At 44.2% G+C, this 21,221-nt stretch overlaps 1 protein-coding gene across 1 annotated transcript in view; it reads left to right on the top strand.

The window, feature by feature from the left end:
- BORCS5 (BLOC-1 related complex subunit 5) overlaps positions 1-17,044 on the top strand; it is a 58,658-nt gene extending 41,614 nt beyond the window's left edge. Inside the window, exon 4 of the mRNA XM_054281975.1 lies at positions 15,276-17,044. Within this exon, the coding sequence (XP_054137950.1) occupies positions 15,276-15,506 (231 nt within the window). The 3' untranslated portion in view covers positions 15,507-17,044. The remainder of the gene's footprint in view (positions 1-15,275) is intronic.
- Positions 17,045-21,221: the final 4,177 nt, after the last annotated feature.

The raw sequence follows: 21,221 nt of genomic DNA on the forward strand, positions 1-21,221 counted from the left end.
TTGCAAGTGGAAAAAAGGTCTCAGAATTTTCTACTGCAAGAAAACTGAAAAACAACTTCTAGCTTAAACTGCAATGTACTGACTTTTAGTGACTAGAGAATAGTAACATGAATATGGTAACTATAGCAGTTATGATAGGCTATAGATAAAAGTTAAGGTATAGATTGGTTCTACTGCATTAAGATGCTCAGTAAAGTATAAAATGCAATGTATCCAAAACGAAAAGGTCTCCAGGCCTGCCTGCAGCTGGAGCTGGCAGCTGTGGGCACAGCTCTGTCACCCATGACTCTGGACTGCTGTAACCTCTTGGATGTAATAAGCTGCATTTTGCAGAGCTTCCTGGAGTCCCCACAACCCTCATTTCAGCTCTTACAGGCAGCCCTGTGGCTGTGCCCTGCGAGCTCAGTGCCCAGGCTGGCACTGCAGCTCGTGCCAGGCTGGCTGTGTGCTGACTGTGCCCCAGGGGGGCTGGCCTTGAACAGCACTGCTCCTCTGGAATGGCAGGTGCTGCAAGCAGCTCTCCAAGAAGTAAAAGATGAGTGAAGGTTTAAGGTAGCATTCCTTATTTAGGTCTGTACAGCATTGTGGTGCTGTTCACAGAGGTCACAGAGGATGAGGGAAGAGATGAGAATGTTGATTTTATGTTTTAGAAGGCTTGATTTATTATTTTATGATATATATTATATTAAAACTATACTAAAAGAATAGAAGAAAGGATTTAATCAGAAGGCTAGCTAAGAATAGAAAAAGAATGATAACAAAGGCTTGTGACTGAGACAGTCTGAGTCAGCTGGATTGTGATTGGCCATTAGTTAGAAAAAACCACATGAGACCAATAACAGATCCACCTGTTCCATTCCACAGCAGCAGATAATCACTGTTTACATTTTGTTCCTGAGGCCTCTGAGCTTCTCAGGAGAAAAAATCCTAAGGAAAGGATTTTTCAGAAAACATGTCTGTGACAGCATAGATTGTATTGTGCTCCATGGTTAGGCTCTAATTTAAGGAAGGAAGCATTTATCTGAACATCTGCTGTGGCTGGACAAGGTAGTGCTTCAGTTGATTTGTTCTCAAAGCCCATAACATGCCATCTCATTTCTGACCTCTGTGGCAAAAAGGTCTCCTGTGCTGCTGCTTTACCACTAAACCATCATTTGGAACACTGATCTGTTTAAATATTGAATGTTTGACTGATGTTTGATGATACTGTTTGAGATTGTATTAATTCCTGGGATGAGCATCCTGCAATGAGATTGTCTTTCTCATGTGTGAGTCTACTGATGTTGGAAGCAGTAGAATGGCTGCCAGAATTTATTTTTCAAAAATCAAGAGTCTGGCATGACAGGGAAATGTTGCTTCAGGTGTTTTCTCAGATACTCCCAGATGTGTAGAAGAGCTGGTGAATTCTGCATATCTCAAAAGTCCTTGAGACCAAATACCTTTTCAGTGTCAAAAAAATGTTTTTGAGCATGTGGTTAATTTTTATTCACCAAGTATAAACACTGACCTTGATTTGTTGTTGCTCTATTGGCTTAGAGTTAAGAAAATCCCACATGACAAACTGGGTAATAAATTTGATTCATGTGCTGTTTGGAGAAGCTGCTGTCATCATGAAGTTGTAAGTCCAAAATAATGTGGGAAGCATTAAAAAGGCCTTTTTACTTTGGTGTATCAAGATCTGAGGCCAGCTATTACACAAGATGTAAAGATATTTGCAGATGTTGGTGACTCAGATCACACAATCTCAGAAATGGGATTTAATTGCCAGCCTAATGACAGTGTACTGCATTAATCCAAGCAGATTGTAATTCTTTTGGCTGTTAAAGTGTGAGAGGGAATAGTGACATGATTTAAAGTCATGGTAGACACCACCAGAGCAATATTCATTAATTGGGTTTGCCTTCTGTAGGGCAAGTGGCAGAGTCCCTTTCAAATTAGCTATTCTGGTTTTCTTCTGCTTCATAAAGCTTGTGATTATCTTTCATCTAAAATAAATTAAATTATTATACTGATATTCTCACTAGCTTCTTTATAACAGCCTCCTCTGACAAAGTGATGGAGAAATGGGGAATTCTATAAGTCAGAGAACTGACAAATCAGCTCTGGTTTGGTTTTGGGTTTTTTTTTTTGGTCACAACTTCTAAGCAACTTAAGATGCTTTCAGTCTCTCTGCCAGATCTGGTGGGTTTTTACTGTTAATTTTCCTAATAATTTTTAAATATTTTTCTTGCTTTGGCTGTTCTGCATGTGTGTTCTGGAGGATCTGGGTGGGACCCACTTGGCTTAAATCATTCTTTCCAAATTGTTTGGGCTCTCCTTGATGCACTAAATTGAACCACTGCTGACAGTTGTTGACAAGCCAGGGTGCAGCTGAACCAGAGCAGGGGATGTCTCTCCTCACAAGTGCAGACAAAGGAAATTGCCTTTGGCTTCCCCCATTTGTCAGCAATGATTTCGTTTTGCCATGTACACAAAACTTTGACCCTTAGTAAAGCTTAAAAATGAAAGAGAAAATCAAGTGTATTGTGAAAAGCAGAATGTGTGCACAAGCTGGGACAGTAAATTCTTTTATCCTCATTTTGGTAGCCAGTATTTCCCTTTCCCTTTCTTTAACACTGTAAATACTGAAGTGTTTTTCTTCTGATAACAGATTTATCAAGTGACTGATGGTTTTAACTTTCTACAAAATGTTGGTCAGCTTCAGTCTCTGATTTCCTACTTTTTTTCTGGGTTATGTTCAATTCTCAGACTCTAACTCTACTAATAGTCCTGCTGTATAATATGCTGCACTCACACTGCCTGCAGCCAGGATTTTTTTAGTCTTTCCTTGACAAAATGTCCAAGAACAAATATCTTTTGTTCATTGTCTGTGTCACCAGGAAAGAAGTTTCCTGGATTCTGTCAAAACTCAGAAGTACTGCTGTAAACTAATTGGCCCTCAATAACTCAGAATTAAGTGTGGTGGTTTGCAAATCAGCACACAGTCTGAATTACAATGGTTCTGAATAGGAAAGAGAATGAGCTAAATAAAAAAAAAAAATACAAAAAAGAAACCTACTTGCATGTCAGTGACTGCAGGTCTGAGCAGAGCCATCTGTGCCTTCAGGGAGCAGTGCAGTCTGGCTTTGCTCTCCATCCCATTTCCCAGTGCAGCCAGAATTTCTTTGCAGTGTTGGCTGGATCCATGTCTGCTCCTAAATGTAGAACCCTCTGCAGCTTCCAGGTGGCTGTGACTGTTCTCTCTTGAGCAGAAATCCATTTATCCAAGAGATGCCTTGAAGGGGGAAGCATTGAAGACAGGATGGAAGGTGATTGACTCAGGTGCCTTTTTTCATGCCAGAATGAGTTTTGTTTTTGGGAGAGAGTGATTTACTTCTGACAAGAGGTTTTGTCTTCTCTGTCAAGAAAAATAAAAAAGAGGATGTGCTTGCATCTTTTTAGGGAAAATACTATAGATTTGCACTGTAACTCATTGGAAGTTTTGAGGAACTCCAGCTGCTGTGGATTTGATAGAGCCACAAATGCTCTCTTCACCAGGAGTGTCTGCTCCAGTTCTGTGATCTGCAAAACAGGGTTTTGACAAAATTAATTTGAAGGCAAATGTTGACCAGCTCTAAAGGTTTGAATGGGGGAAAGCAGCAAATGAGAGAGGATTACTTTACATTGAGTCCTTACCAGTGGAGGATATCTGTTTTGGGTGCCAGGGAGACAATTTCAAGAGTAATTTAATAAGAGTAATAGGGGATGGTGAGTACCAGGGAATGGGAAACAAGTAGAATAGATAAAAAGCTGGGGAACAGAGCTAAATTTTCAGAAAGTGCCCATGATTTTGTGTGTTTTCAAAACAGTCTAGTTTCAGTGACTTAAAAAAGGATTATTGTGCTCACAGTGTACTAAGCTTCTCAAAAATCACATCTTACAAAATATCTGAAGGTAAGCTTACAAAAATTACCTGTCACACGTGAAAATTGAGGCCTGTCTTCTTTCTATGAAAGCAGAGAGGAAACTGAAAGCCCTCTAAGCTCCTTTCAAAGAAGCTTTGAGTGAAAAGATCTTCAGCATTTCTTACTAGACCTCCAGCATTGTCAATGGGGTTGTGTTTTTGAAGTATTTGATGTACCCTTAAAGGCAAATGTAGTTCCTACATACACTGTGCTTAAGATGTATTTGGAAGTGGGTTACTGGGAGGGCTCTGGTGCTTTGCCTTGAAAACAAATGTTGATGCAGTGTTATTTGTAGCTTTTATCATTACCAGAGGAATCCCAGACTGCCAATAATTTTGAAAACAGAGCAGTTTTTACAATACAAAGTGAAATTTCAAATGTCTCAGTCTAAGCTGTCACACATCTATGGATGGGAGTTGGGGGAAACCCCCCACATTTTTAAATATAATAAATATTGCTTTTATATTTGTGATAGTTTAATGCATCTTGTCCAGGCAGGCATTATGGCTTGTTTCATACCTGTAAATTCTTTGGGAGGGCTGGCTGTGGTAGGGACACCTTGTAGCAGTCTGAAAATTGAAGGGCAATGTCCCTGAAGGTGGTGATAAAGGGAGAAGCTGCCCTAAGTGCAGGAAGCTGTTCCACCACCAGCAATGAATGAGATCTGGGCCAGGAACTTTGGCAGAACGATGCCTGGCTGGGGACAGTGTCAGGCACAGCTGCAGTGAGACTCAAGGTGCACATTGCTGCAAGCACACAGAGCTTCTGCTGTGTGAGACACCACAGGCACTGCTCCTAACTCCATCCCTCCACAGGCAGAAAGATCTGAAGTGCCTGGGATTCATCCCATGCTCCAGTCACAGCTGGGCTGTGTCCCTTCAGGAAATACACTCAAATGAAGAGCAGGTTTCAGGGAGGTGTTTTTTGCCTGGTCTTTGGTTTGTTTTGTTCCAGGACTCATCTGAGTGAGGTGTTTATTGCCATTTCCTCTTAGTTATGGTTTCCCTGTAGGTGGTTTCAGACCTGAGTTTCCAAGACTGTTTGTGGAATATGTTTTCAGCAAACATGCCCTGAGAACTTCTGACTAAACTGAATTAGGCCAGGAGAAGATGAATGGCCTTATTAAGTCCAAAATGCATCTTCAGCTTCAGGCCTTTGCTTTAAGGCCCATATGGAGCAGCCCATGAAGCTACATTTCAGCTCATTAAAGGGGAGGGCACAGGGAATCAAAACGGCCAGTTGAAAGAATCCTGGCCAAAGAGAAAATGGAGATGTGCCTAATTTTGAGACAACATATAAAGATGTTCTAGATGAGGCTGTGTTAGCTTGCAAGCAAAATTGAGCCTTTTGGTTCACAGACTTAAATTACCAATGCCTCAAATCCAGGGAAAGGGGCCTGAGATTGCTTGTGCTATAATATTTCTGAAAAGAAGAAGAACCTTGGTTCAAATGCCACTTGTATTTTCAAGGGATTTAATGCCACACTGCCCTTTAGAAAAAAATAGGGAACATTGTGTTCTATAAGAAATAAATACCTTAAATTTAGTCTTTGGCATCTTGGAAGTTGATGGATGAGGACTGTGACAATCTATCCAGCTCTTTATGTCTCCTCTCATCAGCAATGAAGTGTTGTTTATAAAGACTGGAATCTCAACAGGCACCATCATGCAGAAATAAATGCACAGGATTATTAAGCTGGAAACATGTTAATCTTCATGTCCTTTAGTTGATCTTGCTCATTTTTCTCCAGTCTGCTGTGCAAGTGGCTTGAATACCTGAGTGGTGGGGTGGTGTCTTAACCAGCCAGCACCAAAATGTGAAAATGCTCTTGAAAAGGCTTCACAATTGTTGTTCAATATAGAGAATTAATGTCTAGGAGTGTATGCCTGAGGCAGATGCACAGTGTACAGTGCTCTGCTGTACCTGAACTTTATGAAGGGATCTAGCAGTTATAAAGGAAGAGGAAAGATTGTTTGCACTGGTGGCAGTCTGAAATCTGTTTTGCTGACAAGCACTGCTTTGTATGGTGTCATAAAAAAGGCCAGTCCCTTGCTCCTAGAATAAATGTGTGTAATCAGTTCCAGCATGTTCCCTTCTCTTGTGCTTTATGGCCTTTTGAGAAAAGATCTAAACTGGAATCCTTTCCACAACTGAATTTCCAAGGAAGAAAAGTAAGCTTGAACAAGCATCTAACAGTCAGAAAGGTTTGTATTATTATAGAGCTTAGGTGCTTAAGAGACTGTCATTGAATATCCCAAGTCTGGCATGCAAAACCTTTTAGTAACACTTTCATTGGGATTAGTGCATGGAGTTTACGTTCATCAGGTGCCAGAAGGAACATAATCCACTTCCTTCTCACAGGATTATTATTAACATATTAATTAATATATTAATTAAACTAGGAAACTGGCTTTCTTATTCTAGCGTTCTTTTCCCAGGTGGAAAAACCCTCCAACAACCCCGTGCCCCAAGTTTGTAGAACTTCAAATAGAAATACAAAGTGCTAGATTTCATTACAGAGTAGCAGACTTGATGGTGGACTTGGGCATGAAAGGGGTTTGAGATAGGAAAAAAAGAAGCATCAACCTGGGGTGAATCACAACTTGTACTTGCAGGAGAAAGGAGAGGATGCTGATTGTCTTGCACAAAGCTGGGATCTCATCTGACACACTGTGTGCAGCTCTCATAATGCTCAAACACAAGGAAAGGGCTGTAGGGATGTGTGGGGAGTGGAGAACCTCAGGGAGGAAACTGGAAAAGCTTTGCTTGTTTGGCTTGGTCAAATGATGACAGAAAATGACATGATTTCTCTTTCTAAATCAGTTTGGCATTAATATAGACTAAAACAGGCCTTCTCCCTCCCTGAAGGATTGTGTTGATATGGGAAAAGTCAATTCACAAGTTTCATTCTTAACTGTTATGTCCTCTTGCAGTGTTGAATTGAAATTCTCAAGGTGTCAACTCTGCCCTGAAGTGAGAATTGGGCTGGGGCGTGGAGGTGCCAGGAATGTTGGCTAGAAGCTTTTCAGCAGTTTAATCTTTGTTTTAGACAGGTTAGCCAGCCTTACTTGCAAGTAGTTGGAGTTGCACTGATGACTTTAAGATGGTGGTTGGTACTTGAGGGAGCAGGGTGGACCTTGTGTTGGCAATCCCATAATGAGCATTGTGGCAACGATCAGATGTGATCTGCAGAGGTGACTTCATGTTGAAAGCATTACAAAACCTTAGTGCAAGTAATCTGCCCATCTTGCTTTTTATGAAGGGAAGGGTTTCCTAAATGTTTCTGTGCCACTGGGGCATGAATGCCTCTGCATGAGAACATTGATTTGCTATTATTGCAACACTGCTCTGAGGTATGAAACATGATTTACTATTAATTAATTCCTGTGGGCATTGCTCCTGACTGGATGTGTCATCTACCTCTAGAAGCCTGGATAAAATGCTGAACTATAATATAGCAGAATTCCCTGTAATCACAGGTATGAACTGTGCCAAAACTGTAGTGAACTGGACAAAAAATAAACATTTTAAATTTTTTTTTTAACTGGAACAGCAAATGATGCGTTTGAAGAGTGGCTGCTGGACTTGCTGCAAACTGTCTGAAAGATAAAATCCCCAATCAGATGAGTTCCAGCTGAAAAAGAGGCTCAGGTAGCAGTTGTAAAAGAAATCAACATAACAGCAGTCTATGGTAAAGAATTTATAGGAGTTTTTAACATCAGAAAGGATTCTTGGGTCATAGCTTTTCCTTTTGCTTTATCCAGTCTAGAGAATTTAATTCTTCCTTATGCCTGACATAAGACTACACAGAAACTGAACTACTTTTCAATTACAAGTTCTTCTACCTGACTGTAGTACAAATTTTCAAATGCCTTCTTGCATTTGACCAATTGATTCTAGAGATTCATTAGTAGACATAAAAAAGAAGAAATAAATACTCAGATTTCTGTGAATCTTGAGGCCACTGCAGCTGAATACAATAAAAGTGAATGCTCAGAGTGGATCAGAGCTGGCACTGCTGCCACACTGAACTTTTGTGTGAATCTCTGATGGTTTTGTACTCTTGTTGCTGTATTTTGAGCAATACTCTATAGCCTAAGAGGAGCTTGGTCTGTAAATGATATACAGTGCTCAGGATTTCCTTGAGGCTTTCCTGAAGCCAAAGATTCACTGTCCAGATGTTGGGACCTCCAGAACATTGCTGGGATGTCTGAGCTTCTGCACTGTGGAAGTTATGGTGGAGTCAGCCTTGAAAGTCTCTCTTCTGGGAATGAAGGAGTAGATCCTCCCCTTAACACCAGTGGGGTGTACTTGGCTCATTTCATGTGGCTTGCAAATGTAGTGGTGCTGACTGTTTTCACTCTGAAATGAGAATGTTGGTGTTTTCTGAGAAACATCTCATTAATGATAGTGGTCATCTCTTTTCTAATCAAAGCTTAGTTGTGATGGGAAAACCAACTTGCTTAAAGCTAGTTATTCTGACATGCTGAAAGTACAAAACTGAAATTTATTATAAAATAACACCCTAAATAACATAATAAATAACTGTAAATAACATTTATAATTTCTGTTGTCCTGTAGCATTCAAGTAATGTGTCAGCAGTGTAAAATCAAGAAATTAGGAGATTGAAGGTTGTGTTTTCTAGCAGAATTATTAGGTAGCCTGAAATAAGAGTTGTGCAAGTTATCCTTTAGGCAATAGATCTGTAACAGACACATATTTGTTCTTTTCCAGGAACAGCTGATTAAAGACAGATCAGGAATGTGTTATTAATTACTGTGGAATTATATTCCACAAAAGAGAGGTTTTGTGAGAATATTGCACATACAGGTGCAATAATCTTGTTTGTGTGGTGTATTTGTATTTCTTTTTCTTAAACTTGTTTATTTAGAATAGGTATGGAAGCACTTCTAATGCTCAGGATGTAACTTAGCATTTTTAGCCATGATAAATTTTAGAGGTGAGTTCTTAGATGGATGTAGATTGTTCTACAAAAGCAGCAAATGACAGCTCTTATTAATCAAAGACAATGGGCTGGAAATTACTGTGACCTTTTCTTGGTGACAGTTTAGAAGGCTTACTAGTAAAATTTGATCTTTTGGGGTTTTTTTCCTTTCTGCTTTTTCAGGAATCTTGTGCATTAAGTCTGATACAGCCACAGAAAACACTGGATTTGATCCCAGGATCACATGCAGGGGGAGAGATGGTGCTTTTCACCATGAGACCCCGCTGGTTTGTGAGTGTCAGGCCAGCTCCTGGGCCAGAACACCAAACCACTGCAGAGGGAGGCTGGGAAGACTGGGAGGTGAGGGAGGGACAAACACCTCCTGTCTGATAACACAGGAGGCAGGGAAAGACTGACATAAAGGTGGAAAAGCTTATTTCAAGAACAAACCTTCTTATTCTTTGGAATTCTAACACTTTTGTGTGTCCCAAGGCCTCCCAGAATAATCAGATTTACAGGTGCAGCAGCTTATTTTGATGCATGTTTTCATGTATCTACTGTAGAACTAAGGGGCTAAACATGGATTTAATTTAGATCTTTAGGAGTAAGGGCCTTGATGTACCTATTAATACTGCTATAATTCAGTTCCAGAGCCAGTTAAAATGGTTACTCTTATTCTCTAGCTTGATTGTGATCTGTGCAATGCTTAGACAGAATAACCCTTGGCAACTGTTTGCAGATCACAGAGGGAGCAAAAGGAACATTTTGGCAGTGGTTTTGATCTTAGATAAGGAAATCCTAAACACAAACTGTAGTTGTTTATCTGGCAGTGGGGCAGAGGAAGGGTACAGCTCCATGAGAGCTGGAGCTGGGATCTGTGGCTGGGCATCCCTGGCACAGAAGCTGCCCTGTCAGGCTGTCACTTCCCAGTGTGTGCTGGGTGGGAGAAACAGGGGATGCTCCCAGCATCAGGAAATCATCGTGATCTATTGCTGGCTTTGCGTGACATTATCAAAGAGAAAGGGGAAGAGAAAAAAAACCCATTCATGGAGCACATTTGTTTTCAGGCAGTAGAGAAAGAGGAGCTGTCTTCAGTCTGAAGTGTGTTGATTGAAAAGTATTTTCACACCAGCACAGGGTGAGTAATGCTCCATGCAGTCGTGTTCCTGCCTGCTGCCTTCTGCTGTGGTTTGTGTGCAGCTGCAGGAAAATGTTCCTTTAACCCCAGTCAAGCACCTGACAATGGGGAGGAAAGGCTGCTTGTGCTCAGAGTGCTGTTCCAGAAAAGGAACTTTCTGGAATAAGGATTGCACCTTAAGAGCTGTGTGTTTTGGAGGGAAATCCATAGGATGGGTTTCCAGCTGAGAGGAAATTGTTGGGACAGGAGGACACATGAATGTCTGGATGAGCTCTTGAAGGCTGTTACTAAATGTGAGGGGAAACAAGAACATCATCTTGACTTTTGGGTATTTTAGGAGGGACTGGAGAAGCTGGGAATGTCCGAACATCCTCTTAAGAGACGTATTTGTTTTGTTAGGAATGTCAGCAGTGCCTCTCTAGAAATTTGATTCCAAGTTTAATGAACTTTTGATTGTATTTGCATGTTCTGCAACCAGGGAAAATGTGTCTAGCTGCAGTTTTCAGTCTCTCAGTCATTGAACTAACAAGATATGACCTCTGTTTCTGAGAGCTTAGGACACTCATGTGTGTCCTAAGGTACAGGGGTACTATAAAACCATGCCAGGTAAGAAGTGTGTGTGTGTATGTATATATATATATATGTGTGTCTGTGTGTGTCTGTGTGTTTATATATTATATATATGGGCACTGGTTTGTTTTCAGTGTGGTCTCTTGAAAAGAATTGGGCATTGGCCAGTGCTGACCTCAGTCTTTTTGTGGGCTAAATTAATGTCTTTATTCTGCTTGGCAGTGTGGGCCAAGAAGAATTTTTAAATGAATGCAAGAATTTATGGTGTGCAAGATGTCTGACAGTATCCTCAGTTGTTTTTGTGTTTCATCAGTCTGGTGTTACAAATGGGCCTGTGTAATGCAGAGGGGACTCAGGGCTGACAATGTGAATGGTGTAGTAGGAGGGACTGTGCTGGGGCCCTTTTAAGTGAGGAAATATCCATCTTGCAGTGTTGTTGGAAGTAATTATTAATCTGGTTTCATTTGATGAAAGAAAAGCCCAGTAGATGTCATTTCATGTTTAAATGTGAAGCTGAGGCACAAATTAGTGTCCTGCTGATGATAATCCACAGAGGAGGCATGAGCTTTGAAACAGAAACAGACACAAATTCTGAATGGAATTGGCTGTACAAAAACAGTGTGTCATGCTGGAGGGTGAGTTTTAGGCTTGTCCATTTTTATGGACCTGTGCTTCTGAAAGAAAACTGAAGAAACACCTCCATCTTTTTTGATGTAGGAAGGGCAGAAAGATCCTCTCTTCTGCTCTGGGCATGTCCAGCCTCAGGTTTACTGCTTTGACAGGAGGAATGATTTTTGGAAAGAAATAACATTTGCATTAGGAGCTCTCACGCCTTCATTGAGAACACATCTTTTTATCTCAACTCCATGTGGGGCAGAACCTCTTGCTTTGATGAAAATTAGGACTCTGACATCACAGGCTGGGCTCTGCCCTCTGCTTTGTTCTGTTGCTTCTTAACAGGCTTCAGTCTTTGAACTCTCCAGAAGCTCGTACACCACTAAGCTGGGGATGTTTGTAGCTTACTGAGTGGTGATGTTTGAAGGACAGATTGGTTGTCAGGGGCTGGTGACAATGCTGCAGCTTCACATCTGTCACATCTGATGGGTTCAGGGCAGTAGGATTCAGTTGTCTGCAGCTCTGGTGGCCTGGCATGGTAGGAAGCTTGGAGCAACCAGAGCAGAAACAATGGCTCAAATAAACACTCTCAGATGGTTTTGGGACAGTGAAGAACTGCTGGCTCTGGGGTGTCTTGCTGGGCTTCCTAGAGAGCTTCACAGTCTGGGATGGGCAAGAAGGCTGAGAGTTGAATGTTTTCCAGATGAGAATGTGGCAGGGCTTTGTGGCAGGGACGTGGGAGTTGATGGGAACTGTTCAGAGGAGGCGACTTCACTCACTGACCCTTGAGGGTGTCTTGGACTGCCTTGGCTGTAGGCAAGGGACCAGACTCCTTCAGCTCCCCTTTTCCAGGTGCTTTTTATTGCTCCTGTATGAGGTATGGAATGAAATAGATAGGAATGAGGTGCATTCTTCCCTGCTCATTATGGATTCCTGCAAGCCAGTGTTAGTCCCTGTGGGGGGTAAACAGGGCTGACCCTCAGAACCTGAAATCCCCCTCTGAGTGCCAGAGGAATGGGACTGCATGCCAGGAGAGATAAAAGCACAAGGAGTGGCACTGGAGGAGCTCCCTTGGAGGAGGAGGAGGTAGGAAGGATGTGAGTGTGTACTTAGGCCTGCTTCAAGGAAAGCTGAGAGAAACATTGGCATTTATCTCCAGGAATTAACATGCAGTTTCCTTTTTTTTAATAGTTAAAAAGACCAGGTTCAGAATGAGTAAAAATTGACCTTTCCTCACAATTGCTCCATTTCAGTTCTCCCTGTTGTGTCTCAGGCTGTGCAGCTGCTGTGGCCTCCCTCAGCAGGCAATCTTGGATGTAGGTGTAAGGAAACACTCACTTCCACCCTTTCTCTTTCTTGTGAGGCAGCTTTTTTATGGCTCTTGTGAATGTGTCCAAAGTGCTTGGAGGCCACTTTGCATTTCTTCTTCCTACTGCAGGTCAGTATCAGCTTCTCCCCTTGTTCCCCATCAGTAAGTGGATGTTACTCATACTTACACAAGGAGCATAAAGTCAGCAGATGGAAATTATTGGAATGGAGAGAAAGGGGGGCCTTGGGTGTTTTTTGCTTGGAAGCTTGGTAGGTGCCAGCTTTGCTTCTTGTACAGTGCTGTGAGGCCACGTGGAGAACCTGCCAGTGGAGGAGAACTTCAGAACCAGAGGAGGATTCTGCCTGGGTCCCTGTGCTGGTCCATTTAATGAGGCATGCTGGCTTTTGGCAGCTTTCCCACTGGCTGCCCCTCCAGGCCACTGTCTCTCATTAGGTTGGATGTTTTTAGGCACTGGATTGAACTCACTGGTTGGTGGTGGTCTGCTTTTTACACACTGCTCTTTACAGAGCTAGTGCCAAGCTACTAAATTATTAAGCTGGGGTTTTAATAGAAACCCCTGTGTAGGCTTAAATTGTTTCCACTCTATTTGGAGTTTCCTGCTCTGCTGGTTTTTATTTTGTCCCGTGCATGAAGGCACGGAGGAGGGAATTCACAGGAAAGCACAGAGGCAAAGAGGAGGAATTCAGCCTGGGAGCAGTAGAAAGTGTAGGCAAAATAAAGGGTCAGTTGGTATTGTATGCAGCTCTGATGGAGGGGATGGGGGAAAATGCCCCCTAATCCCATGACAGTTCAGCAGAAACTTGTGTGTTTGTTTTCAATGCTGTTTGTAACTTAGGTTTCTCAATAAAATATTTTCTTGCCTGACTGTTTTTCACTTGACCTCTTCCCCAGGGCTTGAAAGGGACATTTGTGAGCACATCCAGCTGCAGCAGTTTATCCCCAGTGCCAAACCCTGCTGCCACCAGTGGGATGGCAGAATTCTCTCTGCTGCCCTCCCTCCTCAGTGGGGCCTTCCAGTGTTGTACCACTTCCACCCAGTCCTCCCTTGTTGCAGGTTCTCCCCTTCAGACCCAGAGCACTGGACAGGGGGTCAGGATTGCACCTGCTCAGTGCTGTGTTAGTCAGGTCAGGTCAGCACCTTGTGTTTTCTTAGCACTGCACTGATAAATGTGTGCTGTCCTGGGTGACAGGTACATGTAGGGGGATACAGTGTGGGTAAGTGAAGGTGGTATAGAATGTGATCTTATCCCCTAAAGAGTTGCAGTTGAACCAATTACTAAAGATTAGGAGCAGGCCTGATGTTAACAGGCTACACCTGTAGCCAATTAAAAGAGTGGATTGGTGGGAACTGGAATCAGTTGGCTGCTGTGGGGACAAGGAATAGTCAGTGCTTAGAAGAGCTGCCTATAAGAAACATCAAGGAGGTCAAAACTCTGGCAATATGGAACCTTTGCAATGAAATGACAACAGAACCTTTGTACTATAATGACAACAGGTACAGTCACTGTCCTCCATCAGATGGGTTGATTCTGTCACACAGTTCAGGAGAGGGATGTTGTTTGAACCTGTGCTTCTTGGTAGACTAGGAATTCTCAGCATTGATTCCCTGAGGCTGCTTCATTGTGAGCAGTGACCTCTTTCCTCTGGGGGTAATTAGATGGGAAAGGTTTGGGAAAATAGTGGTGGCAGTGGGCTAAAGCTGCTCAGTGTGTGTCCTCTCCTGCCACTGTGGGCTTGTACTGAGTGCCAAGCCAGGGGGCTGCTTTCCACAAAGACATCCCAGCTGGAAGTGACACTGGAGTCACTGGGGTTGTTAAGCACAGCTGCAGTGAGCCAAAGTAACCGAGCTTGGAGTGTGAACTGAGGGCTTGGAACAGCCCTGTTACTGAGCTCTTGGAACATGTGGTGCATGTCTTAGGGTATGTAAAGGATATGTATCTTAGCATGGTTTACAGCTTAAACCATCTCACTGGGCTTGTGTGTAAGGTACTGGCTGAATCCTGCCTGGAGATTGCAGGTCTGGCTGGACAGAAGAATGGGCTGTGAATTATAAAGGCTGCCTTCACCACTCAATGGCAGGAACAGCACTGCAGTTCCTGTCATTGTCATCATGCTCAAGCCATGGTTGGGTACTGACTGTGTTTAATCGCATGGCTAATTTACCTAATGTCTCTCCTGGGGTCACTTATAACACTCTTATTTTTGGGTTTCAGGGAAATTAGGGACACTAGCAATCCATTGTGGTTCTCTCAAGGCAGGAGTTTTTCCAGATGATGGCAATAACAGCTGTGGCTTTGCTTGCAGAGTAACCTGGCTAAACTGAGAAAAATTAGCACTGGCAACTGTGGTAGAGCTTAATGCTTGCAAATGAAGGATCTCCAGTGAAAATATAGTTCAGGTGTAGGAGGAGGCCATGGGTCCCTTGGGTCTGGATAACTTGGAGGATGTGTTTGTTGGTTTATTGGGAAAACCTCAGTAGCGCTTGCTGGCTTTGAGTCCTGCAAATGAAGAATGTAGATATTTAGGTATTTGGGTGGAGAACTGAGGTCATCATATGTCTTTCCTGGTAGACAACTATGAATCATCCCATTCCATGACAGACTGGTTATGTACCTGTTACCTCCTGTCAGTGGAGCCTCCAAGGTGGTTGCTTTTGGGAAGGGCAGTGTGCTGAAAGCTCTGTGACAACAGTTGGCCTCATGAGCCTTGCTGTGCTCCTTGTTTTTCCCCAGATGGACCTGTCCGTGGAGACTCTGTACAGCCTCATGCAGGAGCGCCAGAAGAAGTACGCCAAGTACGCGGAGCAGATCCAGAAGGTCAACGAGATGTCGGCCATCCTGCGGCGCATCCAGATGGGCATCGACCAGACGGTGCCGCTGATGGAGCGGCTCAACAGCCTCCTGCCGGAGGGGGAGCGCCTGGAGCCCTTCTCCATGAAAGCCGAGCGGGAGCTGCGCTCGTAGCGCTGCGGCAGCGCCCCCTCCTCACCGTCCTCGCTCCGTGGAGGCGCTCCCAGCCGGTGCACCGGGAGCGGGCAGCGCTGCTGGGGCTCTGTGCCGGGCAGCGCAGGGAGAGCGGCGGCGCTGCCCGAGCCGCACAGCCAGGAATGCAGGAGCTCCAGGAGGAGAGGATTTACTGCTCTCAGCTCCCTCCTCTTGCCCTCCTGTCTCCTCTGCCACTACGCCGCCTGTGCAGACACATTTGTTTCATTGCTGTGACTAGTTGAGGTTTACAGAGGAGGAATTTCCTTTTATCTGATTTAATTTTTTTACTAAAAAAATTCAAAGGGATATAGGGTGTGATGAACCCTCTAACATGTTTTTTGTGCCATTGGGGTTTAGACAATTAGATGGCTGGAAGATCCACTGGCCTTGGAAATGTGTGTGTTTTATAGGTGAAAGTGTGGGAGCCAGGAACTGGCTTACTAAAATCTGGCCATTATCATAATTAATGTGGTTTGCACTGCAGGGTTTTGGCATGTCCTTGAGGCTCCTGTTCCTATGGGCTCACTAATTTATGAGGCTGTAAAGGAGTAAGTGTTCTAGATATGTATGTCTGTTAATGTAAAGCAGACCTTAGTGTTCCTCTCCCCCTTGCCCTGGCAATGTCCCCATTCCCCAACTGGTGGCATTTTGTGTCCCTCTGACAGGCACCGGTACAACCTGCTCACTTTGCATCTCAAAGTTGCACACAAGGTGTCTTTTTTTGTTGGGACACTTGAGTTATCTTGGTGCTGTCTTTTTTACCAGTGGGGTGCAGCTGCTTCTTCAAGTGCATGAAGGTGGAGGGGAGACACATGAGAAGTCCTCTGGCTCTTTGTGTTGGTTTAGCTGCCCTTGTGCCAGGAGCTGGTGGTGGCACAATGCTGAACAACTGAAGCCATGGAGCCCTCCTCAGCTGCCTGCTCGCAAGGCAGTGGGATGTTCTTGCCTCCTGCCAGGCAAGCCAAGGCTGGAGAGCCCATGAACCCCAAGGGTTGCTGTGTGTCAGGGGTGCAGTTCCAGCAGTGAGGACAGACAGGGACAGCCCAGCTTCCAATACAGCACAAGGTAGGGGCACTTGCCAAAGGCAACTTGTTTCAATATGTCTTAATACTTAAGAGCATTTATTAAGCAAAAGGTTGTCTCTGAACATTTGGACGTAAGAGTGAAGTAGGTTTTTGACTGTAATAATTATTGTCTGCTGGCAAGAAGCAACAGGCTGTTCTCTTGTTGCATTCCCAGAGATCATGTAGTGTGAATTTTTGTCATGCAGACTGCAGCCAGCTTAGATGTGCATCTGAACCATGGTGGTGGCTGCATCCCAGGGCCTGCTGAACACTGTCTAAATGCAGAGTCCTGTAGAGGTGCAGCCCCCTAGAATGATGCCCTGGGAAGTGGGACTGACTGCTTCAGGGAGGGCAGGGAACTCAGCAGGAGGGTTTTTAGCAAAGGCAGCAGGTTTTCTTGCCTGCTGCTCCCACCCCAGAGGTTTTACACAGTTGTTGGTACATAGGCATATGCTGTGTAAAACATCAGAATTCCATCCTTGTTCAAGCTTCCTGCCACGTTTTACACTTGGATTGTTAAAAGCTTACATGAGACCTAACCAAGGAAAAGCTGCTTGTCATGGCCATGCCCTTGTGGGTCTTCTTGTCCATCATGGAATGTGTCTCTGCCTCCCACCGTGAGACACAAGAATATTGAGCTGCTTTAAATAGTGGCTGCAGCCATTTTTGTCCTCTTTGTCCAGATGATGCTGTCTGGATGTTTAAAATGTGTGACATTCAGCTGTCTGCCAGACGGGATCAGGAGTGTCCCACACCCTGGTGTGCTGGAAGCCTGTGCCAGTGGGAAGGTCCTGATTCTGGATGTCAAGGCAGATGCTCTCTCCTGTAAGACTTCTCTGAGGCTGGTGGACATTTGGCCTCAGGCCATGAAGATCAGATCAAAGCACTGCTCCCTGCAGTGCTAATGAGGGCAAAGCAATAGCACTCCCAGCTGAAGGCTGCAGGGGTGAGCACTTCGAATAAGTTCCTTCCTCATTTGCCAGAAAACACCAAGGCACTGGGCTGGGAATGGAGAAAACCTTTGTAGGAACAGTGCTCTTTAAACTTGTGGCTGTGCTGCTGGGCCTCACACACAGAGATTCTGGAACAGCAAGGGCAGGTTATGGAAGGTGTAATAACTGAACTAGGAAGAAATTAGAGCTGAAATGTGAAGGCCAACCTTTTCCAATGCTCAGATGCCACTACCTTCATTCCACAGGTGATAGTCTCTCCTATGGGTACTGTAAGAAGCGTGCACCCTGTAAATGCCCTTGAACGATGGTTTACAGTTTTATTTAAAATATTGTGACTGCCTTCAGGAACTACAAGTCTTTGGCCCTCTTGCTGAGGGGGAGATGTGTCCTGCCACGAGTTCTTGAGCTGCTGTTTGTTGCTTGGCTGCTCCCTGTTGGCTTTGCTCCACATGCTGCTCTCAGCTTCAGCTCAGATGCAAGTGATGCTCAGGGTAAGACTGAGGCTCCCTCCCACACTGTTTAGCAGGAGCTTGGAGATGTGACTGGAATCACCTTTCTGCCTCTGAATTTTCTTTCCCAAGCCAAATGCTCTTGGAGGAGGCCTCAGGTATCTCTGGTGAATGTACCAGCTGTTACTTCTATCACAAATTTAGTGCTGTGAACAGTGAATAATCTGGTGTGCTCCTCTGAAACCAGACACTGCTGCCCTTTTCTGCTTTCTGCTGGTGTGTGCTCTGGGTACAGGCTAAGCTTCTTGATACCTGATCTTGTGAAAAGCTGGGGAGCAGGACGAGTCACTGGAGCTGGGGTTCTCCTCTGCCCTGAGCTGCTCTGGCCCTTCCCTGACTCTGCTGTTGCAACTCCCTCATTGTGCTGCTGCTGGTGCTCCTTGTGTCTCACACTGGTCACTGTGCTGCCCATGCAGAGCAGGTTTGCTTTGTTGTTTCCGTTGTTTTTGTCACTGTATGCGTTGACAGGGTGCTAAAGTGCCAGCCTACCTGCAGGGCAGTTCCTGTGAAGTTCTGCTCAAGGGGAGAGAAAAGAGTTTTTGTTGTTGCTTTTTTTAATATATGTATTTTAAATTAAATATATTTAAAGATCCTTAAATATTTTAGAGTGTGTTTTCCCCTCCTCCAAGCTTTTACACAGTAGAAATATACATTTTCACAGGCCCATTGGGTGCATGAGCCAGCCCCTCTCTCAGACTGTGTGCCAGTAGTTCCCAGGTGCTGCTGTAACTTCCCTCCTGTTCCCAAGTGCCAGGGGGTATTTTGATTGCCAGCCTTGTGGCTGAGCACTCCATGGTTTATGGGTGGTGACCCTGTTCAGCTTCCTACATGCTCCATGTTCCACAGCTCCAGCATTAAAACTTCTGGTGTGGCTCTTTTCCAAGCGTGTTGTTTCTCCAGTTGCCTTATTGCTCATTCTTCATTCCCACCGTGGTGTCTGGGCAGTGCAGGCTGATCTCAGCTTTACTTTGCACCCACTCTGTGACATGGAGGTGGCTGATTTCAGCTGCCCTGGGGCTGCCTCTGCCATGGGATTGAAAGGAAGCATATCCCCAGAATGAAAATAAATGCTGGTTGGTTTTTTTTCCCCCTGATGCTGTCCCAGTTCTGGTTGGCAGTGATGTCCAGTTTGAGTAGATGTGAGCAGTGATGCTTGGGACTTGGCATTGGGAGAGCAGAATGGTCATGAACTCTCACCTGCACAGGTGAATAGAGAGGCACATGTACAGGGTTTCTTTTAATTTTGCTGCTGTTTTGGTGTTGCTTCTGTTTTTTTTAATGGCCTGATGGCCCAGTCTCATTGCTGCCTGTAGTGTGACACTTTGGCTTTGTACAGTAGTGGAGCATGATGAGGATCCCTGGAGATGGCAGCTGAAATCCACTCCTCAAAGTGAGCAATCCCTTGCAGCAGGACAACTCTCCAGAAGTGTTTGGCAGCATTTTCCATGCCAGGAAAGCAGCCCCTTCCCAGAGGGGTGGGTGTTACAGAAGGCAAGAAATAGCTCCCTTTCCTTTTCTATTTATGGTGAGTCTTATTAATATTCTTGGAAGTGCAGAACTAGCTCAAGGCTTTACTGCAGAAACATTTCAGTTTGCCTCAGAGCAACCATTTGGACCTGAGGGCCAAGAAGTTCTTTGCAGGCAGCATTCAAAGGGGCAAGTGCTGTTGCCAGGCAAAGCTGATGGATTAGGAAGACTGTTCTACCTGAATTCTCAGTTGTGGGTTTGTGTGTGTAAGTGTGTTATTGTGTATGTTATGCTGTCTAAAATTGCTAGAATAACTACTTCTATCAGAGATTAATACCAAATACAGACTAGGTGTATGGCTGCTTAAGTTAGATGTCTGGCTAGGTAAATTTGGTTGAATCACAGTGATTTTGGATTTAAAAAGTAACACTCTTATTAGAACCCTAGTGCTGTTCCCCTTGTTCTGGGCTTTTCATGCCCTCACTTTCTGGTAGAAGTCAGTACAGCTTGTGCTGTGAATCACAGCATATTGAGCACCTGATTACCACATTTCTACTCTCTTATCCTCCCCAAACCTGATCCCTGCTGGGAGGAGGTTTGCTGTTTGCAGTTCACTTCATTCTGGGAATGCCATTGTGATGGTTACATCAGGAGCCCGGTGACCTTGGGGACCTCTTCCCAGTAATGCCAGGCAGGGAAATAAAATGAAGTGTTGGTGACATGCATGAGGCAGATTGCAGTTGCCCCTTGGGTCTTTACTGGAGGTGGAGTTAGATTGTCTCTTCCCAGAGCTGGCTGCTGGCAGGGCCAGGGATGCAAAACAGGCAGGAGGAGTGCTGAAAGCTGAAGTGAATGCTTCAAAAAACAGAATTTGAGGGAACAGAGCTACTGCAGTCAGAAGTGGGCTTCAGAGTGGGGTGAGCAGCTAAATCTTAGAAGATTGTCATGTCAACCTGTTGTGTAGGCTCAGCAGCTGATGGTGCCCTTGAATCTGCATAGTTTTTGTTTTGTTCTCTAGGAGCTGTTAGATCTTGTTTGTAGAAAATAAGCACAGAAACTCACACAGGTTATTCCTTATTGGTTTGGTTTCTTTTAGAGAGGCTGAAGATTTTGCATTTCCCATTGTGGGATTGTGCTTTGAAATTCTCAAAAGAAAAGGCTTTGTTACTGCACCCTGTTTGAAGCTGCTGTTACATAAACTCCCAGCTTTCTCCTCTAAGGATAGTACTGTGGCAGCCTCCTTTAATTCTAATCTGTGCTATATCTGTGTGAGCCATTCTCTGAAGCAGCAGTGAGGGGTGTGCTCCAATCTCAGTGAGCAGAACTTGCTCTGAATTCTTCAAGACTGACAGCATCAGTCAAAACAAGTATTTAAACGAGTAATTAAATTATTCTTCAAATAAGTAGTATGGGAGGGAGGCAAGAAAAAGCATGGAGTTCATTCTGGGTAGCTTCAACAATTTGAATGGGGTTCATTCTGGGTAGCTTCAACAATTTGAAATAGTTGCTGCACCAAGAGCACCCCAGCTGCCTGAGGAACAGGTTACTCACACCTGGATTAGACAGTGGGGGTGTTAATGCACACAAGTGCCACTGCTGCTCATCAGTGGAGCAGAAGAAGGGGGATAATCAGGGACAGGTAAGAGCTCTAAATGGCTACTGGTGCTGTAAAATCACTGCTGCCTGTGAGAAGTGCTCTAA

The sequence above is a fragment of the Melozone crissalis genome, unplaced genomic scaffold, assembly GCF_028551555.1.
Source record: "Melozone crissalis strain CALT ecotype California unplaced genomic scaffold, PUWL_Pcris_2 ptg000033l_1, whole genome shotgun sequence".
In the NCBI taxonomy this organism is placed as follows: Eukaryota; Metazoa; Chordata; class Aves; order Passeriformes; family Passerellidae; genus Melozone; species Melozone crissalis.